Source organism: Lissotriton vulgaris, chromosome 1_2 (assembly GCF_964263255.1).
Source record: "Lissotriton vulgaris chromosome 1_2, aLisVul1.2, whole genome shotgun sequence".
In the NCBI taxonomy this organism is placed as follows: domain Eukaryota; kingdom Metazoa; phylum Chordata; class Amphibia; order Caudata; family Salamandridae; genus Lissotriton; species Lissotriton vulgaris.
In genome coordinates this window covers 17,474,718-17,500,301 of record NC_141686.1, presented here as the reverse complement: position 1 = coordinate 17,500,301, position 25,584 = coordinate 17,474,718, and the positions used below count along the sequence as shown (strand labels likewise).

Sequence of the window (25,584 nt, the reverse complement as noted above, 5' to 3'; positions counted from 1 at the left end):
ATTGGTGCCAGGAGCATCGCTGCCGGCTGTCGGTAGCGCAAGCCTCATCCTCATCACTGCGACACGGAACCGGAATGGTGTTGTACGGCGCTCATTCAGTTGTCAACAGAACCCAGGGGTTCTATGTTGTCGCCTGAGCACTTTGTGAACGTGCTCGGCTCAGGAGAGGAATGGGAGGAGTCTGGAGACACTCAAGAGAACCAGGATGTCTCAGAGGAGACAATGGACTGGTATGGGGAATTTGGGGAAGCCAGTGGTCTGGATACTTCCCCAGACTCTGGCATGCTCTTTCTACCTACAGTGGCTACGGAGGAGGGGATGTCCAATGCTATGGTGGTTAAGAGGGCAGATGAGGGCCTTGGACCGGAATTTCCCTTAAGTGCAGGTCAGGAATAATATCCTGAGGATAGTGCTTCAAACTGGGGCTTCCACCTCTGAACTCCTTTTGCCCTTTAATGAGGCACTTACGGACTTCCTACTAGGAACTTGGTCCAAGCCTCGCACAGGGGCTCCTGTGAACAGGACGATTGTATACTGCCATCTCCCAGCACCAGGCAACCCAAAGTTCCTCTGCCAACACCCCATTCCAGAACATTTAGTGGCGCAGGCCTCTACTTCCCAGGGCGCATTCCCTTCCGCTCCTCTGGATAGGGAATCCAAGAAACTGGACTCATTTGATAAGAATATGTTTTCTTCCTCCAGTCTGGCATTGCGGTCGGTGAATACTGAATGCTTATTGGGCCGTTTCTCCCACTCTCTTCGGGAGACGGTTGCGCAGGTGTTGCCACAAGTCACCGAGGAGGCCCGGGCTGTGCTCTCCCAACCTGTGAAGGACGGGAGAGATGCAGCAAAATTCACCATACGTATGGTTTGGATACAACCGATTCGCTGGACAGGTCTATTTCAACTAAAGTGACCTTGATAACCATGCCTGGCTTCGCACAACTGGCTTCTCTGGGGATTTCCGGGCCTATTTGATGGGCATGCCTTTTCATGGAGCCCACCTTTTTGGGTAAAAGGCAGACTCGGCCCTGGTCAGGTTCAAGGACTCTCGAGGTAGGGGCAGATCCTTGGGCTTCTCCTCCACTCCCCGTGGCCAGGCTTCCTTTCGCCCCTTTTTTGGCAACAGAAGGGGTTTCCAGCTGTGTCAAACCTATCCTAGCCATCGTCCCGCACAGACTGCCCAAGCCGTGCGTGGACATGGACGCTGTACATTCTGTCCTTGGAATGGAGGCCAGAAGTCGTTAATCACACTGCCCTCAGCCGCCGCAGCCTCCAAGCACTCCTAGGCTGATTCTGCAGGACCACACTACTCCAGTGGGTGGGAGAATTCGTTATCATTACCCCTGCTTACGATCTATTACAACAAACAAGTGGGTCTTGCAGATCGTCCAGGAGGGCTATTCTCTTCCTTTCCTTTATTTTCCTCCTACTATTCTGCCGAGTCGGGAACGGCTTGCGGAGGATCCCTTGAAGCTTCTCCAAGAGGAAGTTACAGCTCTTTTGGCCAAAGGGGCTATAGAAAGGGTTCCAGTTTCAGAAGTAGGTAGTGGCTGTTATTCCCTCTACTTTCTGATTGTGAAGAAGAACACGGGGCTTCGGCCCATTTTGGATCTTCGGACCGTCATTCTCTTCCTCAAAAAGAAGAAATTCAAAATGCCCACATTGGCTCAGGTATTGTCTGCCTTAGGCCAAGGAGAGTGTATTGTGGCGTTGGACCTGCAGGTTGCGTATTTTCACATTCACATCCTGCCGGGTGACAGGCGTTACCTGCAGTTCCAGTCAGTCCACAAGCACTTTCAGTTTACAGTGCTCCCCTTCGGTCTTACTAATGCCCCTCGGGTGTTGACAAAAGTGATGGTGGTGGTTGCAGCTTATCTGCGCAGGTTAGGGGTTTCAGTCTTCTCCTACCTCGACGACTGGCTGTTGAAGGCGTCCTCGCCTCATGCAGTCGTCTACCACCTTCAGACTACGGCAAACATCCTGCATTCACTGGGGTGCTCTATAAACATGCCAAAGTCACACCTGACTCCTCAGACACTCCCTTCTATCAGAGCTGTTCTTGGCACAGTGAAGTTTCGGGCCTATCCTCCCGAGCAGCGAGTCCAGAATATTTAGGTTGTGAACCGGATATTTCAACCTCTATCCTGGATTTCGGTGAGGTTGAGGCTGTTGAGCCTCATGGCCTACTGCATCCTGTTGGTAAGACACGCGAGATGGCGTATGCGGGCTCTACAGTGGGACTTGAAGTCCCATTGGGCACAGCATCAGGGAAAACTCACCGACGTGGTTCAGATATCGGAAGGGACTGCGAAGGATCTACCGTGGTGGTTAATGAACTGAGATTGGGTCAAAGGCAGACCTCTCTCCCTTTCCAAATCGGATTTCATAATTGCAACGGAAGCGTCACATCTGAGATGGCGCAGCCAGTTGGAAGAGATGGAGATCAGGGGTCACTGGTCTCCGGCGGAGACGATGCGCCACATAAATCTGTTGGAGCTCCGTGCGTTTCACTTGGCATTGAAAGCATTTCTTCCCTCTGTCAAGGGAGGTTGGTGCAGGTGTTCACGGACAACACCATGGCTATGTAGTACTGCAACAAGCACGGCGGGTTGGGGTCATGGACCCTTTGTCGAGAGGCCCTGGGTCTCTGGACAAGGCTGGAACAACAGGGCATAACCCTGGATGTTCAACACCTGGCAGGTTCTCTGAATGATAGGGCAGACAATCTCCACCTTCAATGCCTAATGGATCATGAATGGCATCTCCAATCAGAGGTGGCGCAAGGTCTCTTTCAGCAGTGGGGAGAACCTTTGTTAGATTTGTTCGCCTCCGAAGAGAACGCACATCGTCCGCAGTTCTGCGCGCTGGAGTTTCCAAGGCGGCTATCGCGACGCGTTTTGTCACGAGTGGAGCCCAGGCATTTTGTATGCCTTATCGCTCATACCACTCCTGCCCAGGGTTCAGTTGAAGATCAGGACCGACCCGGCCCAAGTCATCCTTGTGGCACCGGACTGGGCAAGGAGAGTCTGGTATCCAGAGCTTCTTAGCATGATTTTCGATCCTCCGATCAGACTGCCCCTTTGGGAGGATCTTGTGTCGCAGCAGCAGGGGAGGGTTCTCCACTCGAACCTGTCAGCTCTGCGCCTCCATGCACGGTGATTGAGCGTCAACAGTAGATGCCTTTTGACCTTCCTTCAGAGGTCTGTAATGGTATTCTGGCCACTAAGTCTGAATATGCCTGCCCATGGCAGAAATTTGGATTATACTGTACAGAAAGTTCTTTTGACCCCCTTTCTGCCCCTCTTTCTACTATCCTTTTGTTCATTCTGACCCGTGCCCAGCAGGGCACTGCTTTGGGAACTCTCAAGGGTTACCTTTCTGCTCTGTCTGCTTTTTTTGCGGCTGCCAGACCAACCTTCTCTTTTTAAATCTTCTATTGTAAATAGATTTCTAAAAGGGCTGGTTCACTTGTTACCACCCACGCCACAATGGGATCTTAATTTGGTCCTCACTTATTTGATGTGCGCTCCTTTTGAGTGCTTGCACAATTGTCCCTTCTGGGTGTTGACCATCAAAACAGCCTTTTTAGTGGAGATTACATCGACCCGGAGGGTGAGTGATTTACAGGCATTATCCAGCTCGCCTCCTTATCTTATGTCTTTTCTGGACAAGGTGGTGCTTCGCACCAGGGCATCTTTTTTTACCAAAGGTTGTGACCCCCTTCCATCAGGGTCAATCCATCAGTTTGCCCACCCTCTAAGGAAGAGGAGCGTTTCCACCGACTGGACCCAAAGAGAGCGTTGTTGTTCTACCTTCACCGCACAAGAGAGTTCCTGGTGGATGACCAACTCTTTGTGAGGTATGTTGGAGCAAAGAAGGGAAAGGCAGTGCAGAAAAGAACTATCTCTCGATGTGTTGTTCTCTGCATTACAATCTGTTATGCCTTGGTAAAGAAGCAGCCCCCTGAGGAATTAAGGGCCCATTCCACCAGGGGAAAATCTGCGACTACAGCTTTGGCTCGGGGTGTCCCAGTCCAAGACATCTGTCAGGCAGCGAAATGAGCATCATTGTACAAGTTTGCAAAACATTATTGCCTTGATGGTCAGTTGCACAGGGAAGGGCTCAGTCCTGCAAGACTCTTTAGTCTAGTTCATGAGTCCGCAACCCACCGCCTGGATGGTATGGCTTGGGTATCTGATTCAAGGGTACGGAACCTGATGCTAGGAGTCTCTATCAGTTGAACAAGTCATTTTCCTTCGATATCGCATTATCTGGTAGAGATTCTAGCTGCAAATTCCTTACAGCCTCACCTACTCCTCCCCACTTTATGAACTGATGTTGTAGGACTAGGATTTCTCCACTTTCAGGGCCCTAGTTTTGTACTTGTTTACGTCAGTCATTTTGTGGCTCTGTGCTTCTGGCGTGGAAAAGTACTGACGTCCGCCTGCCTGGGTGGCACCTATGTAGGCACTGCGACGTCATAACCGATGCTATTGACGTCACACGGAGCTCTCTGAATGTGCAGATTAAACTAAAAACGTACAGATTTGTCCTGTAAATAATAACTTCAGTATTTACAACATCACATTTATGTCGCACATAAGTATCTAAAAAAATGAAATTCTTAGTAACCGGAGGATTAAATCTGTCTTTTGATTATATTATCTTATTGTTTTAATTTTCTAGTTTGGACGACTACTTGATTTATGTCATCCGATACATAAGAAGTACCAACTTGCTGTTACCAAAGTCTTTGGAAGATACATGACAGCTATCATTGTATCAACGGAGAAATGTGCACGGGATTGTATCCGTTTTCTAAAAGAGGAAAGAGCAGAGCCAGAAACGTTTCTTGCACTGGACTACTTAGATGTGAGTTGAATTTTTAAATGCCCTCAAGAAAAAAATGTCTACCGTACTACAAGGTTACTGATGAGTTAAGATGTGCTACACAAAAACACTTGTCATTACTATTATTTTTATTAACACATGAATGAATGTTCGTTGTTGGTATGTACTACATCATGTTTTTGATAACGAAAGGATAAGCAAGTACCGGGAAAGCCTGCAGCTACACTAAGCACACCTCTTCAACCATACCCAAAGCACAAAACTCCATATAACAGATGCAGTTTCTTACATATGAGATCAACTAAATAATTTGACTTGTGAATGTTGTGGCTATTTGTTAAAAATGGGATCTCTGTTTGGCTAAGGCTTGCGCCAAATTCAGGCAGAGACCACCACTCTGGTCAGGGCAAGGGAGTAACACGCCAAAGATAACCCCTGCTCACCCCTTTGGTAGCTTGGCACGCGCAGTCAGGCTTATCCCGGAGGCAATGTGTAAAGCGTTTGCGCAACACCCACACAGCAGGAACACACTAGGCACACCACAAAAGGAAATCCACACTAGGTTATATCAAAAACAGCCTTTGTATTGTCATAAACACATTAGATCATAATCATACACTGTGCCAACTGGCACTAGGCAATATTCACAGGGGACTATTTACACACGACAGGGACAATGGGGCCACTGTCGCAACCATCACAAATCACCAATTGTAAATGTCGCACAAGTAGTAAATGTAAAGCACAACCAGTAACTACTGGTACAATAAAGACCTCAGCATTATCACCCTAGGCATAAAACATAGTAGGATAATGCATTAAGTCATCACAGGCATAAATGTAATGTAATGTAAGACAAACTTGTAAAGCGCAGCTGCCACCCCAAGGGTATCCTGGCGCTTAGATTACAGTCAGCGACTGTGTGTATCTAACCGAAATAGGCATAGATCTAATCTCTAGGAAACTGTCTGGTTTTCAGTTCCTTCCTGAAATGTGACAAAGTGTTCAGTTGTCTAAGCTCCGGAGCCAGAGCATTCCAGAGTCTGGATGCTGTAGAGCTAAAGGATCTGCCACCCATTTGAGCTTTATTGACATAAGGAACACAAACCAGATTAGCAGAGGAAGAACGCAGGTGTCTAGCAGGGGAGTACCATACAAATTTCCTTTGCAGCAGTTTTGGCCCTGTTTTGTGCGCTGCCCTGTAGACAATGCAAAGTGCCTTAAATTGGACTTTTTGCGCAATGGGCAGCCAATGTAAATCCTTTAAGGCAAGTGAGGCAGAGGTTCTGCGTGGTCGATTTAACACCAGCTTAACCGCCATAGTCTACACTTTCAGCCTGCATTCTCAGGTCATCCAAGACTGCCACCAGGGCAGTCTCGGTCCCATGTGCAGGGCGAAACCCAAATTGGACTTTTTCCAACAGTTCGTTATCCTCAGCAAAGTTTGAAAGAGATTTACTCCCTAACCTCCCAAAGATCTTAATCGGACACAGCAGCAAGGAGATGGGTCTGTAATTATAGGGGCACTGGGGATCCAATGTAGCCTTTTTAGCAGTGGAGAGACAACTGCCTTTTTCCAACAATCCGGCACTATGCCATTAATTAGGAATTGACAACAAATTTGATAAAGATGCTGAAAGAGTTCAACACCAAACAATTCCCAGAACTTATGTGGCAGTGGGTCCATGGGGGAGCCTGGGGAGATGCCAGCTGCAATTGCATTAAATTCCTCTTGTGAGGGAACCTGGAATTGATCCAAAGGCATCATATGTTCCCTATCAGTTGTATTACAAATTGTACTACAGATTATTGGAGTAGTATTACAAATGTGCTGGTGCACATCATCATCCATGGAAGATTTTAGCCCAGTTAAAATTGTATTGATTTTTTCATCAAAAAAGACTGCTAAATCATCGCACAGTTCTTGTGATGCTGCAATTTTAGATGTTGCCCAGTCCGGGTTAGACATGTCTCTTACTAGGCTAAATAAAGTTTGAGATTTATTAGAAGACTGTAGAATGGTTTCCTCAAGATATTTAGCCTTGGCTTTGCCTATCAACTCATTATAAATATATAGTAGATTTTTTAGGGCTACTTTATCAGTCTCTAGATAGTTCCTCCTCCATTTCCTTTCTGCTTGTTTGCAGCCGGTCTTCATCAACCTTAGCTCTTCATTATACCAAGGAGCAAACAGCTTTTTACAACTTTTAGCTTTCCTCAAAGGAGCTAACTGATCTAGAGAATTGGTGATTTGATTACACAAATTCAGATAATTCTTCTCCACTGATTCATGGATGTCAAATCTATCATTATTAACTAGTCGGGGAAGATCCACTAATTTTAGTATTTTAGACCATTCTCTACTAGTTTGTGTAACAGTCATATAGGCAACTTGTTTTTGACAATTAGCTACCCTTAAGGAAAAAAAAACAGAAAGTGGTCTGTCCAGCTTAATGGAAGTTTCTCCTTAACAACTACATCTTTTTCACCAGAAAAGACAAGATCCAACACATGGCCTTTCTGATGAGTAGGACATAGCACCAACTGTTGAAGGTTAATATTCTTGCAGGCCTGACAAAGCTCTTAACCCCTTGGGTGCGGCCGCGATTCTGCACCTGGGCGGCACATTCTGATCGCAGGTGCAGTCATGACGGCCAGGAGCCGTCATCAGCACACAAGCACTGTGTGCCAGGACGGCTCCCGGCCGTCATCAGCATGGAAGGGGTTAAAAGCTGTTTTAAGGGACCATTCTCCCAGAGATTAAAATCCCCAAGGATCAATAGTTTGGAATGAGAGTGTGATAGGTTGTATATTGCATCAATCAATTCTAGATAACAATGAACAGCTCCACCTGGTGGTCTGTAACAAAGTAAGCCAAAGCATAAAACACCGCCAGGATCCTTAAGTGAGAACCCAAGTCATTTAATTCCCAGAACATCCTCTAGACAGAGTGTGGTAAGATTCCAGGTATCTTTATAGATAAATCCTACCCCTCTCACTCCCCAATTCAGCCTGGGTTTATTACAGATTTTGTATCCTGGAGGGCATGCTAACCCTAACTCAACTTCTCTGTCTTCCGCGTCCAAGTTTCTGTAAGAAATAGGACATCCAGGTTATGATCTTCTAATAAGAGATAAATCTTCAGGTAATGTTTAGCAAGGGATCTAACATTAATCAATCCACAGTTAAGGATATCTAACATGGCTTTCTTAGGGCTAGCCTTACTACAAGTGTCACTATCATTATTCAAGGTCCTATCCTTCAGAGTGCCGAACAGGATAAGGTTGTCTCTAAAGTATACCAAACGGGGCGCATCAGGGGCAGCATTACTGCCGCTGAGCGCACCCGGAGCGCGAACGGGCCCTGAAGGGCTTGCCTTTGGCATGCCCGCTGCACGTCCATTTAAGTTGGGAGAGTGCAATGAACAACTAGAACCCTACCCATGATGGCGGTACTTCCGGTGACTCGCTCTTACAGACTAGTACACCAGCACATCAAGGGAGCGTTTAAACTTATTGTAGTATATACTAAAGTGACTGAGTGCAGCGCCGAACAAAATAAGTGCAAAAACAGATTAAAAAACATCTGTAAAAAGATATTTTTTTAAAAGGTAACTGATGCCGAACAACGAGATACAAGCAGCAATTATATTTTAAAAAGTAGCAGTGATTAAATATCTCAGCTATCACTGTTAGAACGCGCAGCAGGTAATCTCATAGTTAACCCCGCACTTGCATCTCGTCCCTTTAAGTAGGGAGAGTGCAATGAACAACTAGAACGCTACCCAAGATGGCGGTACTTCCGGTGATTCGCTCTTACAGACGAGTACACCAGCACATCAAGGGAGCGTTAAAACTTATTGTAGTATATACTAAAGTGACTGAGTGCAGCAAGGAACAAAATAAGTGCAACAACCGATTTAAAAACTTATGTTAAAAGATATTTTTTTAAAAGGTAACGCTGTTGCCCAACAACGAGATATAAGCAGCAATTATATTTTTAACAGTAGCAGTGATTAAGTATCTCAGCTATCACTGTTAGAACGCGCAGCGGGTAATCTATACCATGGGCAATATGTTGCATAAACACAGTGTTGCCCAATCGGGGCACAACACACTGAACCTGGCCCCAGGCCAACTGGCCTCTCACAGGGGCTCAAATGCCCAAGGTCCAAAATGTCTGGGCTGGCTGCATAGGCAGAAAATGCAAAGTGCGCAAGGATTTTGCCTAAATGTAGCAGCTTCCCACTAATTGCTGGGCAGCTGTGAAAATGAGCCCGGGCACCAGCGTGCCTCCGGAGCTTTCCTCTTGGGCTCTGGGCGAAATGCCCCTAAGGAAAAAAATAGGGCTGGCACTACTGTGCCCTGAGTCCCCCTCTGGGACTCTTTACATCATATTGCGCCAATGTTGCAGCTGCCACTAACGGGCGGTGCAGCTGATGTAGAAATGGGCAATGGCACCACTAGGGCCTCGTGAGCCCCACCTTGAGACTCTGAAACACAACTTGCTCCCACTGTGTAACTGCCCACTGCCAGGCGGGGCAGCTGTCGAAGAAACGGGCACAGGTACTCGGGGGGCCCTACTCTGGGGCTCCTTGAACCAAAATCACTCCCAGCGGTGTAGCGACTCCCCCTCCTGCGAGTCCGCTCAGCAGCTGTGCCCCAAAAGAAGTTAGTACTGGCAGGGGGGGGTTTAGACTGCTGCCGGACGCGGGGCTCTCCTTCCGGCTGGACGCAGCTTCCGTCTCGCGACCCGCCCCCTGAATGTTGCCTGACTTCCTGTTTCTCCCAGGTGGCGGCAGTGAGTTCCTTAATGGGTAGGCAATACGGGGTAGGCTCCTGTTATTAATTAAATTCAAGATTCGGCCATAACGCGGGGTGGGCACCCGCTATGAATTAAATTCCAGAGGCAGCAGTAACGCAGGGTGGGCACCCGCTATTAATTGAATTCCCCAGGCAGTCTCTCAGTGCTTCACATTAAAACCAGAAGCGCCCTCTAAGCACTAGGGCCCACAATTCAGCAAAAATTCAGAGGGGCAAGCTGGACAAAATTAAAGCGCTGCTCCCAAGAAGCATAGTGCTCCTCAGCAATAAGGATGTAGCGCTTTTCTGCAAGAATCAATGTAGGGCGCTCAATCCAGAAAAAAGTCCTTTAGGAGGAAGGGGCAAAGGCTGGGCCAAGGCTGGCCAGCTCACAGGGCCCTCCAGCAGGGAGGCATTCCCTAGTGGTGGTTCCTCCTGGAGCCCAGCAGCAGAAGCAGGCTCCCCCTTCAGTCAGGAATAGCACACCAGAACAATTTCATTGAGTTACAGCTCCTTCCTTATACACCCTTTTCCTATGTGTCACAGCACAGGGCTTGAGGATACCAGTTAGGACTGATTTTGGGGAGCTTTGGAGCACTTTGTTTTGCTCAGATCCTCTCTCCTTTGTCAGGTGGGGCTCAGGGATTAGACGCACCACAGGGGGCGGAGCCAGCATTGTGGAGGGAAAGCACAGCTCTATTCAGGTCCCAGGTGCAACTCCTCCCTCCCACCTGCATGCAGAACTCTCTATTCACCACTGGGCAAACTCCCCCCTGTCTCCTGGAGCCACCCACCCCTCTCAGCTCCTGTCAATCACAAGCCAGACATGCAATTCACATCAGGCAGGCAGACACACACTACACAGAAATGACAACTTCTAAAAGTGGCATTTCCCCACCAGTCACCATAAATCTGAGCACACCATTGCGCAGCATTTACTCTCACGAGTTCACACCTACTAAACTCGCCCTTGCACTCCTCTCATACCAGGAATTACCAGGGACACACATATCCCCCATGCATTTCTATGGGAGGGCATGCCAATCTCACCACACGCACTCAGAGCTCGCACGCACTTAACACTGGGCCACAGTGCTAAAGTGCGCAGAGGCCAAAAATATACCAATATCAGGTCGCAGCAAAGGCAAAAAGTTTAGGGGTAAACCTGCCAAAAGGGCCAAGTCAAACACCATGCAAACTGACAAGTTCATGGTATCTTATTTGCCAGAAGGGGGGACTTAATATAATTTAATAGGAGGGGGATGCAGGAAAAAACTATAGTCAAAATGGGCTAAAAAAGAACACAGGGATTGATAGCCTTGTGGAGGACATAGCTACATGGAAGATCTTAGGATGAGGTAATAAAGGACAATGTTTTGTAGCATAACAACACTAATTTTTTCTGTGTAATTGAAACTCAGTACATAATGTGATTTTGTAATTGATGCACTTTAGTATTTATTTATTTATTCATTTTTTTATTTGTATGAAGGTAACTACTTTTACAAAATACCCAATACAATAAATGACTTACCTTTTGCCTCATGTTTAAGATGTCAGACTCCGTTCGGAGTGGCATGGGGTAAGCAGGCACTACTGGGCCACGTGAGGGCTCGAGCTGCTTGCCTCTGTCCAAGGGTCCTTCATACTATGAATGTGGTAACTGAGTTAACTGCAACCTCTTTAGCCCTTGACACTCAGTGATGGCGAATATTCCCAAACTATACTGGGAAGGTAATGTGATGTGAGGGGTACAATATATTCAGCGCTCTACAGAACCAGCAGTGTAATAACATGATTGTTCAGCCTGTTGGCTATCTTTCTAATAGAGAAGTACTTTAATATACAATATTCCAATACTACAAACTACACAAAAGTATCAAGTACATAGATTTTCTGGTACAGGACGATTGCCTCTCAGCAAGGATGGCCCCTCTACCTGCTTACCCTTCCTTTAGTCTACAGTGTAATTTCATCACAGATGTGGTGCTCCCCACTTTGTTCTGGTGGACACTAGCAAACACTCAGGGCCACATGTATCAAAAATCCATTTTGCATTCCTTAACACCTTGGCTGCTGTGACTTTTCCCCTCCTGTGCTGAAATTCCTTGAATACTATAGTTTCATGACGAGCTCAGCTCGTCATATGCACAGCTCAACTGTGCCTCATGACGAGCTGAGCTCGTCATGAGCATCGAAAGGGTTAAATAGCGAATTTTACGTAATCCCTATTTAAAGAATACAAAAGAGGTATGTAAGAAAATAACAATTACCTAATAGTGATTCCTATAGATTCACAATTGTAATTAGGTAATCGCTATTAGGTAATACTGCTCTATTCGTTCCTATGGGATTAAAGGCCCACAGGTGCGAATTACTTTGCATTACCTAATTGTCAATTACCTAATTGGTAATTGCAAATTAGGTCATTCAAATCCAAGTGTGTCCGGAGGGCCTAAAGCCCCCCTGAAGCACCCCAAAAAGAAAGTGCACATGTAAAGCGCACACATGCATGTGTGTGCTACAAGGCACTTTAAAAAATGCAATTTTGTGCATTTTTCAAAAATTGCAAATGGTTACCATCAATTTGGAGTCAATGGTAATATCATTCCCTAAATGCACAGTTTGCATTTCGAAAATGCTTGGTACATGTGCTTACAGAATCGCACATTGCGATTCAGTATTTGCGTTCGCAATTTTAGGTTATCACCAAAAAATGCGATTACCTAAAAATGCAACTACAAAGCCTTTCTTAGATCTTGAAAGGCTGTTTTGCATTCGTAAATGGCAGAAATTACCGATACACACCATTTGCGAATGCAACATTTTTGATAGATGTGGCCCCAAGTCTCTCAGTGTGTGTCTCGTGAAATCTAGGTCCGTAGTGGGTGTCACTCCAGCCTCCCGTTCCTCAGTTCTGGTCTTCCTATTTTCCAGGAAGATGTGTCGATTCCAGGAAAGTTTTGCTGCTGCTCCATTCAGTTCAAGCAGACATGGACCCTGCAAAAGTGTCCAGAGGCAGCCGCAGGCGTGTATCTGTCTTCAGTTGTATTACTGGCACTCAGCGGTGGCAGATGGACTTGAAGAACTTCCTTCCTCCTCGACTCAAGTTGATGATTCCACACCTTGCTACTCCGTGCTGAGGTGGTGCTGCAGTACGCTTCTGGGCGCAAGTCTCAGGTTATCAGCTGAGTCGCTCCAAGATGCTTCAGCGTAGCAGTGGCAGATGCATCCAATTGGTTGAACTTAAGGTTAGCGCCTTGGCATCCTCTAAGTCACTCAGGCACACAGTGGCAAGTGCTTTGAGGCAGCAGCTCACTTCTGGTGATACAGTTCTATTCAGTTACACTTGAGGCAAGTTGGGCTAGCTTACATGGCTTTCTTTGTCAACGGTGCTGACCGTTTGGGAGCACTTGCGATAAGGGTCTCAGCTTTGATAGCAAAGTCAAGCACATTTGGCGAGTGATTTTATTTAGCAATAGTCTATTCTTTAGTGGCAGAGGATGCTGTGGAACCAAGAACAAGGACGGTAGGCTGATCTGCTTTGACAGTCTTTGGCAGTGGTGCATATCCTCCGCTGTGGCAATGGTAATTGGCTCAGAGCGTGGAGCATGCCGGTCACGCTAACACGTGCCTCTGTCAGACAGACCAACACCTCTGTGATCAGCTGTTCTTGCCAAGGGGAATAGCTGTTTCGGGCTTTTGCGAGGCCTGAAACCTTTGCTTGGTTTCTTCCCTCCCAAAATGCGCCAGACCATTGTCCAGGAGGCCATTTTGTCCAGACTGGACTATGGCAATTCCCTCTACCTGGGCGCTAATAAAGCAAGCATTAGGCGGCTGCAGAGGGTTCAGAACGCGGCCGCACAGCTTTTGGTTGCACTGCCTAGATCCTGCTCGGTGGTGCATGTGCTCCCTGAACTCCACTGGCTGCCTGTCGAAAAGCGCATTCAGTTCAAGGCGCTGTGTATTTCACACAAGATCTTGACACAAGGCCCTATTAGCGTTACTCCATTTGTTGGAGCCCTGTGTGCCTGGGCGCTCGCTGAGATCTGCTGACCTTGCGCTCGTATGCTCACCTCGAGTCTGGAGAGCGAGGGCTGGGGGACGTTCTTTCCGCTTTTTGGTGGCAAAACTTTGGAACTCGCTCCCCGCTCTCATTAGAGCCATTCTGAATCATCTGGCGTTTTGAAAGGCCTTAAAGAGCTGGCTTTTCCCCTCTCCTGCTGTTTAATCTCTAGGTTGTACTCTCAGGCTCTTGTCTCTAGTCTCTGGTTGCGCTGGGATGCCTCTTTGCTGAGGCAGCCATGCGCATTACAAATCCGAAATAAGATAAGAACCGTTTTGGATTGATTTTTCTTTCATTTGTCCTTTCAAGCTGTATTCCAGACTCAGACTTTGCCTACAGTGATGCTTTTCACAGCAGGATTGGCTCCAAGCTGGATCATCCTTAACAGAAACACAAAGAGGTGTAAACATTTTTCACCTTGCTATCATAACCACAAATGATACTTACCAGGAAGAGAGCTAAAATGCTAATCTATTTCTAAGGAGCTCTCTGCATTAAGCATTCTACATTTAGCTATAACATCCAAAACTGATAGTGATCAGGAAGAGAGACAAAAGGTTCACCTCGTTCTAAAGGCCTCTTCACACTCTGACAACAGGAACTGCTGTTACACACTTCACCCCTGCCATCTACCAAATGTCATAAATTAGGGAGACTAATCAAAAGTACTCGGGAGCAAACAGCATAATTAAATGTCTATGTGGAACATGTCTCTTCTTTCCCCTACTTTAGTGTCTAGGACTTCTGCCTTCAGTTGCAGGAATGTTATGTTATACAGTTTTATAGAGCGCACTATCCTGGGGAGGGTGCTGGCTTAAGGCACCAGCAATACACTTCCACTGTCTTGAAAAGTAACCTCACCTCCATCTCAAACAAATATGAGGAGACCAAAAGGTTCCAAGTGGAACCTTCAGGCTACATTTACTGTGGTTCACACAGACATGCACACTGTGTGTAACGAGCACAACACACAAATGCATACACACACGCGCTCAAGGTCTTATCACACGGATCCAAAAAAATGAAGGTGACGTCTCTGAAGTCAAGTCCAATGGAAGAGGCTGTTGCATATTTGCTCAAATTTTGCCTTTGAGCAATTTTCCTATATGTTGGAAGATGGGTTTACTCCTCTAGAAATCAGATTTAATGCATGTGACCAGCAGGATTGATGCATGTGACAAGCAGGAAATACGGACTGTAGTCCTATTGTGCCAGAGGAGGGCGGTTAAGAATTTTTAGAGGCATTTTGTCTGTATAGGCTGCTGGGCCTAATCGTCAGTTGCTGGCATTATATGTGAACACCATCGCGATCTACAGCTTTGTCAGCCTGCATTTGCTGTGAGCGTGGTCATAAACAGACAAAGGCTGTTTAATCTGCACAAAACACATACAGCCTGATTACAGGTAAGGGTTCTATTTATCGCACCTGGTAAACAGCAACATCCGGGGGTTAATTATTGGGTGAGATAAAAAGCACATATTATTAACCCGGGGGGAAGTTGCGCTACGCTTAGCTATGCGAAGTGCACTTGGCACTACACGAATTGCGTAGTGCGCTGTTTGCGATGATTGCACAGTGCCGGATGCTTGTCCGCACTGTGCAATCATTGAAAACGGCATCTCGCACAGTGCGGGCTGTTGTTTTCTGCGGCTCTAGTAGATTTTTACTTGAGTGGCAGCTTTCTCAACTCGGACTGGTAGTTTCTCATCGCGAGCGATCAGGAGCATACGCGACCACTCGCAATGAGAAACCTGACCTCCCCGCGTTGAGAATCTGGCCAGGAGGTTTTTTTTCCTCGTTTGTGATCGCCAACTTGATGTTGCTGATCGCGAACAAGGAATAATTCTCGCCAGGATGTCATTTTTTCCGCTCGCGGTCGCCAAATTGACGTTGAAGACCGCGAGCGAGCAAAAAATGCCCGCTACGCGATTTTGCGCTATGCTACGTGCAAATCACGTAGCGCAAAAAAGCATAAACTATGCAAACTTCGCGAGTATAGTGTAGTTGGCCGCCCAGGGTTATATATTATGAGCTATTGGTGAATAGCAAGCGTATTTTGGTGTTTGGTACGGTAAATACGTCCATATTTCTGCTACATTTTGGAAGGTTTGACCTACTGAAATTTAATGAAATTTGAGGTATTTAACGTAGCTGATAATTTTTCGGACATGTTAAATACCTTTAAACTCATAATTTCGACTTGTTCTTGAACAGAAGTTAACGCACAGATCGGAATATAACAAATAACACATAATCAGGCCATTAGTTGTTTGCACGTAGCAATGCCATTGATTGTGTGGGGCTAAAATACTGCTATTGTGCAGTTGCCTTTGGAAAATGGCCCTGGTGAGTAACATGCAGATTGTGCAGGTGTTTCTGTATTCTTCTTCAACAGGTTTGCTAATGTGTGCCTTTTCTGAGGCAAAAAGCACTATATAATAAATGATGTGCCCAACCTGCAGGAGTCTCGGCCAGAGTTCCTGGGTTATTTCCTGTGTGGCTGCCCTGAATACATCTGAGAGGCTTCAAGGAGGAACTTGGGCTATCTTGGCTCGGCCCCACTTACGGTCTCGGCATTCTACAGCTGCTCACATGTTTTCTGTCAACCTTGAAGGACGACTGTGACTTTGAGTCACATGGATATCGAAAGATGGCTATAGTGCCAGTTTTGGGGATTGAAGAAGAACTTTAAGTAAATAGATTCCTGACGCAACATCGATGCAAGGAATATCGTTGACAGAAATATTGAGAAAATAAAAAAAAGTTTGCCATAATATCGTGATCCTATATTTTATAATTGTAAGTTCAGAAATATCAGGGGAAAACATCGTTGACACTAGTATACAAAAATATTGATAAAAAATATATAAATTAATCCTAAAGTAGTAAAAGTTGAATATTTTGATAAGTATTTTTATTATAATGTAAATTAAATATATTCGGGGTGTGGCCAAGCCAGCCAAGATGGCGGACCCACTTTCCTAGTGCTCTGGTCGGCTGCCCACATGAACGGCACCTAAAATCATGCAGACAGCCATGAACCTGCCCAACTATACGGCGATCCAGTAAAGAACCCCAAAGGATGTCATCGGTGCCCATCTACCGACACATCGGAGGCTTGAGAGGGGGAACCCGGCACCTGCGGATACGACGACAATGTGCGGCGGTCCCGCTAAACCACGGGGACAGTCCAAGCACCGAACCCGCATCGCCGCCTCGCCACTGTAAGTACACTGAGGGGGCTCGGGGGCCCTGCGGTGGCGCCACGTGCGTAATCTCCCCCCATCGGGGGAGAGATTGAAGACACCACACTTGAGTGGGCTCCCTTAGGGGGGTGGGCCCTGGGAGGCGAGTACGACGCATTGAGGCCCAGAGCGCCCCGCAGCTGCCCACCAGGGCACAAAATGGACGGCGCTGGCCACGACCGGAGGTGACGGTCCACCGGGCGGGGCCTGAGCGATCGTTACTGTGGGACGGGCCCCCACGTACGGTCGAGGCAAGAACAGACAAAACGGACCCCCATACTTACAGAAGTTACCAGCACGGAAATGGGGGCCTGCGAAGAAACGCTGCAGTGCTCAATTTAGAGGGGGTCCGGCCTCCCCCTCACGGATGCCAACGGCCGTGTGGATCCACGACAGGGAGCAGGAGACCCCCCCGGCGTGTACTGCAGGGCCGGTAACCAATATTAGCCGTCCTCACGACCCCCGCACTACCATCAGCACGGGGAGCCGGGATACAGCGCACCACCACCTGAGCCTTCACAACATGGTGGCCCGCGTAGGCCGATCCTGACGGACTTGAAACGGCCTGCAGCCTGAGTCCGGCGATTACCCTTGTGACACCCCCACAGAGGGTATGGGGACGAGCTAGGGGGCCGCATTAGAATAATAGAGGCAAAAGGGCCGCGGGTGGCTTTGGAGAGCCTCCGTCCACCGTGAGCCCCCTTCAAGAATGAACCGGATCCGAGTACTACCCAGCCAAGAGAGGTGGTGGGTGCCACCAGTCACTGAGCAGCTGTGTGGGCCCTCTCCATTACCCGGGATTAGGGGCACAAGATAACACAGGAGGGGCAGAGACCGAGTGCGCCCCTCCCCCGAGGACTTTCCGAGATACCTAGCAGTGAGGAACTCGCCACCAAGACCAGTTGATCAACAGTTGTGACAATGGGGAGACAGCAGCACACGATGACCACGACGCCAGCGCCAGCAATGAGATGATCGCCATCCCCAGGTCCCTCGAGGAAACCAAAGATCGGAGAACCGCCACGGGAAGAGGATATGTCGACCAAGCTGGATAAAGTACTAGCAGCCATAGAGCACTCCCGGCTATCCATGGAGAACAAATAAAGAGCTCGCCTCAGACACGACATTACCCTCCTGCGAGATGACCACAGGAATCTGGCTGAAAAGGTGAGCCAAGAGGAAAAACACTACAAGAACTAGGGCCGCAGGTCCAACTACACCAAGAGGCCTTCAAAGAACTACAGAACAAAGTGAAATTCCTGGAGCATAAGGACGACGATTTGGAGGGTCGCTCCCGTCGGAGCAACATAGGAGTCCTCAACTTGCTGTAGGGAGTGGAAGGGGCGGACCCTGTTCGCTATATCGAAACCTGGATAAAGACATTCACTCAGACCCAGGACCTTACGCCCTTTTTTTCAGTGGAGAGAGCGCATAGGGTTCCGGCCCGAAGAACGCCTGCAGGCTCCCCACCCAGGCCGTTTTTGCTTAAACTGCTGCACTATCAAGAAGGAGATGCGATACTGCGTGCGGCCAAACAAGCGAGGACACTCCGAGTGGAAGACAAGCACGTAATGTTGTTCCCAGATTATTCTCAGGCAGTACAACGCCAACGGGCCGCATTCCAGGCGGTAAAACAAACCCTGCGGCAACACAATGTGCAGGATGCGCTCTTTTTCCCGGCTCGCCTTAAAATGATATATGGAGGATCAACGCACTTCTTTACAGATCCCGCGGAAGCGCGGCGCTGGCTGGAGCGCCACGGTGACGACCTACCTGAACGAAGGGCCACACCATCGCACACCCTCTCCAACAAATGGAGGCTGCGCTCCAAGAAGGTTGCCCTCACACAGCTGAACCGCCCGATGGTCCCCAACAACAGAAACTCCCCGGACCTGGAACAAATAATAGCGGATCGACGAAAAGCCCTACTGGCGGCAGCGGAGGCCCGGCGTGCAGTTGATGACTCCGGAGGAGAGCGTAGCCCAAGTTCAAGTTCAAGAATTTGTATAGCGCGCTACTCACCCAGAGGGTCTCAAGGCGCTTGGGGAGGGGGTTAATTATTTATCGAATAGCCAGCTTTTAAGTTCTTTTCTGAAGGAGATGTGGTTCTGTGTGAGGCGGAGGTGAGTGGGGAGTGAGTTCCAGGACTTGGCCGCTAAGTAGGAGAAGGATCTACCTCCCATGGTGGACCTTTGGATACGCGGGACTGCGGCGAGGCCTTGATTGGAGGATCTTAGTTGGCGGTTGGGTGTATAGAAGGATAGTCGAGTGTTGGGCATTCGGGTCCAAGTTTGTAGAGGGCCTTGTGTGCGTGGGTGAGGAGACGGAATGTTATTCTCTTGTTGACGGGAAGCCAGTGGAGGTCTTTCAGGCGGCCGGTAATGTGATCTTGGCGAGGGATGTCCAAAATGAGTCTCGCCGATGCGTTTTGGATGCGTTGGAGTTTTTTCTGTAGTTTGGCTGTAATTCCGGCGTAGAGGGTGTTTCCGTAGTCTAGTTGACTCGTAACCAGTGCGTGGGTGACAGTCTTTCTTGTCTCGGTGGGGATCCAATGGAAGATTTTTTTAAGCATACGAAGTACGTTGAAGCAGGAGGATGAGACAGCGTTGACTTGTCTGGTCATCGAGAGGGAAGAGTCGAAGATGAAGCCTAGGTTACGTGCGTGGTCTGTGGGTATGGGTGCGGAGCCCAGATCCGAAGGCCACCATGAGTCGTCCCAGGCAGAGGGGGATGATCCTAGGATGAGCACTTCCGTTTTGTCTGAGTTAAGTTTTAGGCGGCTGTTTTTCATCCATATGGCTACTTCTTTCATGCCTTCGTGAAGATTGGTTTTGGCGGTGTTGGGGTCTTTGTTGAGGGAAAGGATCAGCTGGGTGTCGTCAGCGTAGGAGATGATGTTGAGGTTGTGTTGGCACGCGATGGAAGCGAGTGGGCTCATGTAAACGTTGAAGAGGGTGGGACTAAGTGATGATCCTTGTGGTACACCGCAGATGACTTCGGTGGCCTCTGATTTAAATGGGGGGAGGCGGACTCTCTGGGTTCTTCCGGCGAGGAACGAGATGATCCAGTCCAAGGCTTTACCTTTTATGCCGATGTTGCTGAGGCGTTGTATGAGGGTGCTGTGACAGACAGTGTCGAAGGCGGCGGAGAGGTCGAGTAGAATGAGGGCCACTGTTTCTCCGTTGTCCAGTAGTGTTCGGATGTCGTCTGTTGCTGCGATGAGGGCGGTTTCGCTGCTGTGTTTGGCTCGAAAGCCGGATTGTGATGGATCGAGGGAGTTGTTGGATTCCAGGAATGTGGCGAGTTGGCTATTGACGGCTTTCTCAATGACTTTGGCCGGGAATGGGAGGAGGGATACGGGGCGGTAGTTTTTAAGTTCAGAGGGGTCTGCTGTGGGTTTCTTCAGGAGGGTGCTGACTTCGGCATGTTTCCAACTTTCTGGGAAGGTAGCAGAGTTGAAGGAGCAGTTGATGATGTCACGGAGATGGGGTGCGATGATGGAGTCTGCTTTGTTGTAGATGTGGTGGGGACATGGGTCGGTTGGCGAGCCAGAGTGGATGGAATTCATTAGGCGGATGGTGTCTTCAGTGGTGATAGGGTTCCAGGCGTTGAGGTAGTTGGAGGGCGGTTTAGGTTCTGAGGGCGGTGGAGAGGATTGTTTGTTGGAATTGTTTTCGAAGCTGTTATTTATGTCAGCAATTTTGTTGTAGAAGAAGGAGGATAACGAGTCGCAGAGGTCTTGGGAGGGAGTGATGTCGTTTGAGGCTGCGGTGGGGTTGGTGAATTCCTTGACGATGTTGAATAGTTCCTTGCTGTTATGGGCATTGTTGTCGAGTCGATTCTTGAATGCTGATTTCTTGGTGGATCGAATCAGCTGGTGGTGTTTGCGGGTGGCTGACTTGAAGGTGGTCATGTTGTCGGTGGTTGGGTTTTTTCTCCATGTTTTCTCGAGAGTACGGCATAGCTTCTTGGATTTCTTGAGGTCATCGTTGAACCAGGGGGGCTTTTTGTTGTCTTGTTTGGTGTGAAGGTTTTTCAAGGGTGCTAATTCGTCAGCGCTTTGAGTGATCCATTGTTTGAATTTGATGGCAGCTTGGTTTGGGTCCGATGAGAGGGCGGGTGGGTTCTGGTTGAGCGATGTGAGGAGTTGGTCGGTGGTGATTTTGTTCCATTTTCTCCGGGGGATAGGTTGTGGGGGGTTGTGGGACGAGGTGGTTTTGTAGCTGAAGTGAACACAATAGTGGTCCGTCCAGTCGAGAGCTGTGGTGTGATCGAAGGAGATGTGTTTGCTGGAGGTGAAGATTGGGTCGAGCGTATGTCCGGCTACATGGGTGGAGGTGTCAACAAGTTGTTTGAGGCCGAGATTGGCCAGGTTGTCAAGAAGGGTGGTGGTGTTGTTGTCGTTTTGCTTTTCCAGGTGGAAGTTGAGGTCTCCTAGTAGAATGTAGTTCTCGGAGGCGAGGGCATGTGGACTGATGAAGTCAGTGATGTCTTCGCTGAATTGTTTCCGGGTTCCTGGTGGTCTGTAGATGAGGGTGCCTCTAAGTGTGGTTCTGGGGTCGGTGTGGATCTGGAAGTGGAGGTGTTCGGCGGTTGTAAGGTTATCGTCGGAGCTGGTCGTGATTTTGATGGTGTTCTTATGGACGATGGCGATGCCTCCTCCTGTTTGGACGGTGCGGTCTTTCCGGATGATCTTGTAATTGTCAGGGATGGCAATGGCGATGTCGGGTGTTGATGATGCGTTCATCCATGTTTCAGTAAGGAAGGCGATGTCCGGTGATGTGGTGTCGAGTAGATCCCAGATTTCAGTGGCGTGTCTGTGGACCGAGCGGGTGTTCAGCAGGATGCACTTCAGGTGGTTAGAGTCGGAGCTGTGTTTGGGGTTAGTGGATGTGGTATGGGTCTTATCGCTGGTAAATTTGCAGGAGCGACAGGCGAAGGGGCCGTGGGTACGTCCCGGGGCAGCTTCGTAGCATTGTGGTGTGTGTCCGGGGTTAAGGGCGAGGAGAGTTGCGGCGTCATACGTGAGGCGGGTGGGCAGGGTAAGGCGGGGACCAGGGGGTCTGGCGCTGGGCGCGGTCCAGGCGCGGACGGGCGTAGACGGGCTTACCTTTGGCACACCTTCGGCGCGACCGCTGCGCGTGAACACTGCGCGCGAATGCATCTGTCATATATGGATAGTGGAAGGGGAGGGGCGAGGGAGGAGCAACTGGAAGGATATCCGGCCAGGGGGGCACAACAACAACAACAACAAAAATGGCTGCAAGCTAAACACCGAAGCAGGATTGGGGTAAAGACCCAGTGGACGCAATGCAAGTACAGACACAGACGATCTAAACACGACTAAGCAATTAAAATATTCTAAAATCGCACTCTATGGCACTACGATAGAAATTCACTTGGCAATAGTGAGTTAAACAGGTAATTTAGCGGTATTATGTACTTTAGCCGATATTTAATCTAAACTGTTAGACTAGCGCTGAGATGTCTTCTAGTGTTCAGGCAGGCAAGAGGGAGTTAAGCGGTGTAGCTCTACGATACCAGATGGTGGGTTCTGAGGAGCTGGGAGCAGCATGAGGGAGCGGCCGAAGACGAAGAACACAGCGACACGCGCACCTCCAGGGAAGGCTCAGTCTCCCCGCCACTGGTTACCCCGCAAACGGCTAACACGCTAATCTGAGCAACAACGGGCGGAGAATACGGTAAGACCAGGATGCTCCAGATGGGTGGACACCGAAAGGCATCACGAATCAACTACGAAGGTAATGGCAGCTGCGAGCGCACTCACAAATACACTATGGAGTGGGTAGCCAGACCACAGACCCTCAGCGGCGACGCCGAACCACCCCCTACACAAAACGGACTAGAGACAGTACAAGATGTACAGTTTGGAATTATTGTGCCAAGTAATAGGCCGCTTAAGTTGGGAAAGTTTCCTGGAAATTGTTATTAAGTTCCCCCTCCTCTCATCTTTCCCTCATACCTCTACGGGGGAGTACAGCTGGACTGCAAATGGACATGTGGGAGGCCTTTGTACAGGCGGGGGTGGCTCTAGTCATACGCCACAAGTTAGTGAAATAATGACATACGTGACTAGTTTATAGACATGACGAAAATCCCAAACACAGACTTTACATTCCTCACACTGAATGTAAGGGAATTACTTACGGCAAGTAAGCACTACACAGTTTATGCCTATCTGAAGAGACAACAAGCACACATAGCCCTCTCACAGGAGACCCACTTGGCGACAACAGAGGTCGGGCGCTTACAGAGAAAATGAAGGGGCATTGTCTGTGCTACAGGGTACTCCGCGTTCGCCAGAGGGACATTAATCTGGGTCAGGCCAGGTATCCCATTTAAAGAGCAGACCAGTGTAGTGGATAAGGAAGGGCGATATTTGCTGCTGGAGGGACTATTGGACGGGCAATCAGTACTAATAGGCAGTATCTACGCCCCTAATGTAGAGCAGAACGTGTTTTGGGGTAGCCTCACAAAAACGCTGGCACACCATACCCATACCCCCTGGATATTTGGTGGAGAATACAACTGCGTCCTAGACACGGCCCTGGATCGCTCCCGCCCCCCACCGGCACACTCACCACTTTATAATCAAACGGAACTCTTTCATTTATGGGTGAAACAATGGGCATTTGTAGACACATGGAGGGCACAATACCCCACCACAAAACTGTATTCATTTCATTCCATTCCTACTGACCTCCGAGTGCGCCTGGATAGATTCTTATGCTCAACGATCCTGCACACTAAGGTACAACTCACGGACTATCCGGGGAGGGTGCTCTCGGATCACGATGCCCACTCACTGAACCTTAGGTGGAGACCGCCACACCCCCCAGTTCCTACATGGAAGCTACCTCTGGAATGTCTTGCGGATCAGGCTTTTACACACGACCACGGAGACACCTACAGGAACACTTCACACTCAATGCGGGAACAGCATCCTCTCGGCTCTTAGAATGGGACACACATAAGGTGGTGGCAAGGGGTCATTGTATACAGCAGGTAGTGGGCTTGCATAGACTTCTGGAGAGGACGCTACAGGACTCGGAACGCAAGTTAGCAACCCTACTAAAAGCAGACAACTGTGGCGAGGTCACCCCGAAACGAGTGCCTGAAGCCAAAATTAGGTATGCGGAAACACTAAGAGACCTCCGCAAGTATAATTTCAGAGTCTACGCAGCAAAGGTACACCGGGAGGGCAATAGGGGAGGAACACTTTTGGCCTGGCCGATGCCGAGAAACCCCGTCAGTTAGCAAGGATAATTGTGGCGGCTTATAAAACAGTTGGCCGCAATGCAAAGGGTCTTAAGACTTTTTCTGATAAGGAGAAAAAGCAGCCCCAGGGACAGTCTTCGGAAACGAGTGGTCAACCCAAGTCCAAGAAACAGAATTGGCCAAAAAAGCAGAATCAGGGTAAGCAACAACAACAACAAACACAGGTTTCTACTCCTGCGTCTCCGTTGCCTGCGCAGTCAGATCGAGTTTATGATTTGCGCGATCGCGCGATGATTAAATCACCTGAAAGGTTTCAGGCTTCTGACCAACGCTCTCCTCGTTCCTTTCAGGACTCATCGGCTCCGTCAACCGGTGGTGGAGGGGGCGGCAGGGGCTGGGGTGGCCAGCAAGGACGTGGTCAGCCCCGCCCGCGTAACGGTGGAGATCAGCAGGAAGGCACTACGCCCAAGAGACCACAGTTTGCCACGAAGAAAGTCGCTGCCTTGACAGCGCATCGATATGCCCCAGATAGTGAAAACGCGGCTTCGGAATCTGACGTGGGCTCTGACCTTGCTGGACAGCGCGGCGGAGATTACCATAGTGAGAGAGGCCCTCCGTCCACTGTTGAAGGTGACAGCGACTGACACTTATGTTGTGATTGAAACGGCTGATACGCATGTTGCTCCCCCTGAAAGGCTTTTTGAAATTGTCCTGTTAATTGAAGGTGACATGCAGCGAACTGTAAAAGGGGTATTTTGGGAAAATCTTTTGTCTACGTATGACATTTTGCTTTCGGAGGCTGACTGGCCCCCACCTTTTGTTCTCGCAACCCCGCGAGGGGAGGAGGTGATTCTCCCCAGTTTCGCGCACACTGTATCGAGAGTGGAAGCGCTGCATTTTGCAGAAGAGTGGGCTCTGGCGCTTGCGCCGGCTGTGTACCGCAATCAGTGTGGCTGGGATAAATTGTCTCCAGCCCACGAGATTCCTTTACGGTCTCAGCCGCAGCCTCAACCTCAATATCCCATACGGCGTGAAGCCAAAGCTTCAGTCGCAGCTATCCTTGAACAATTGGAATATCAAGGTGTAATTGAAATGTGTGTGTCACCGATGAATAACCCCCATTTTACTGTAAACAAGCCGGACGGCTCATATCGTTTGGTTTTGGATTATTGGCATTTAAACTCGCATTGCCGTAACTGTGCAGTACAGAATATTCACGGCTCTGCTTTAGTGAATAGTCTTGAACGTAAACGGTTCAAAACCACGCTTGACATTTCCAATGGTTTTTATGCCCATAGATTAGATGGTCTAAGTTCCCAATGGACCAGCTTTACTTGCGGCGGTGTGCAAAAAATGTTTCGCCGTCTCCCGATGGGC

The 25,584-nt window shown here is 48.7% G+C and overlaps 1 protein-coding gene across 1 annotated transcript in view; it reads left to right on the top strand.

The window, feature by feature from the left end:
* SMC1B (structural maintenance of chromosomes 1B) overlaps positions 1–25,584 on the top strand; it is a 2,420,665-nt gene that overhangs the window by 1,009,509 nt on the left and 1,385,572 nt on the right. The window contains exon 10 of the mRNA XM_086952745.1: positions 4,690–4,875. Within this exon, the coding sequence (XP_086808871.1) occupies positions 4,690–4,875 (186 nt within the window). The remainder of the gene's footprint in view (positions 1–4,689; positions 4,876–25,584) is intronic.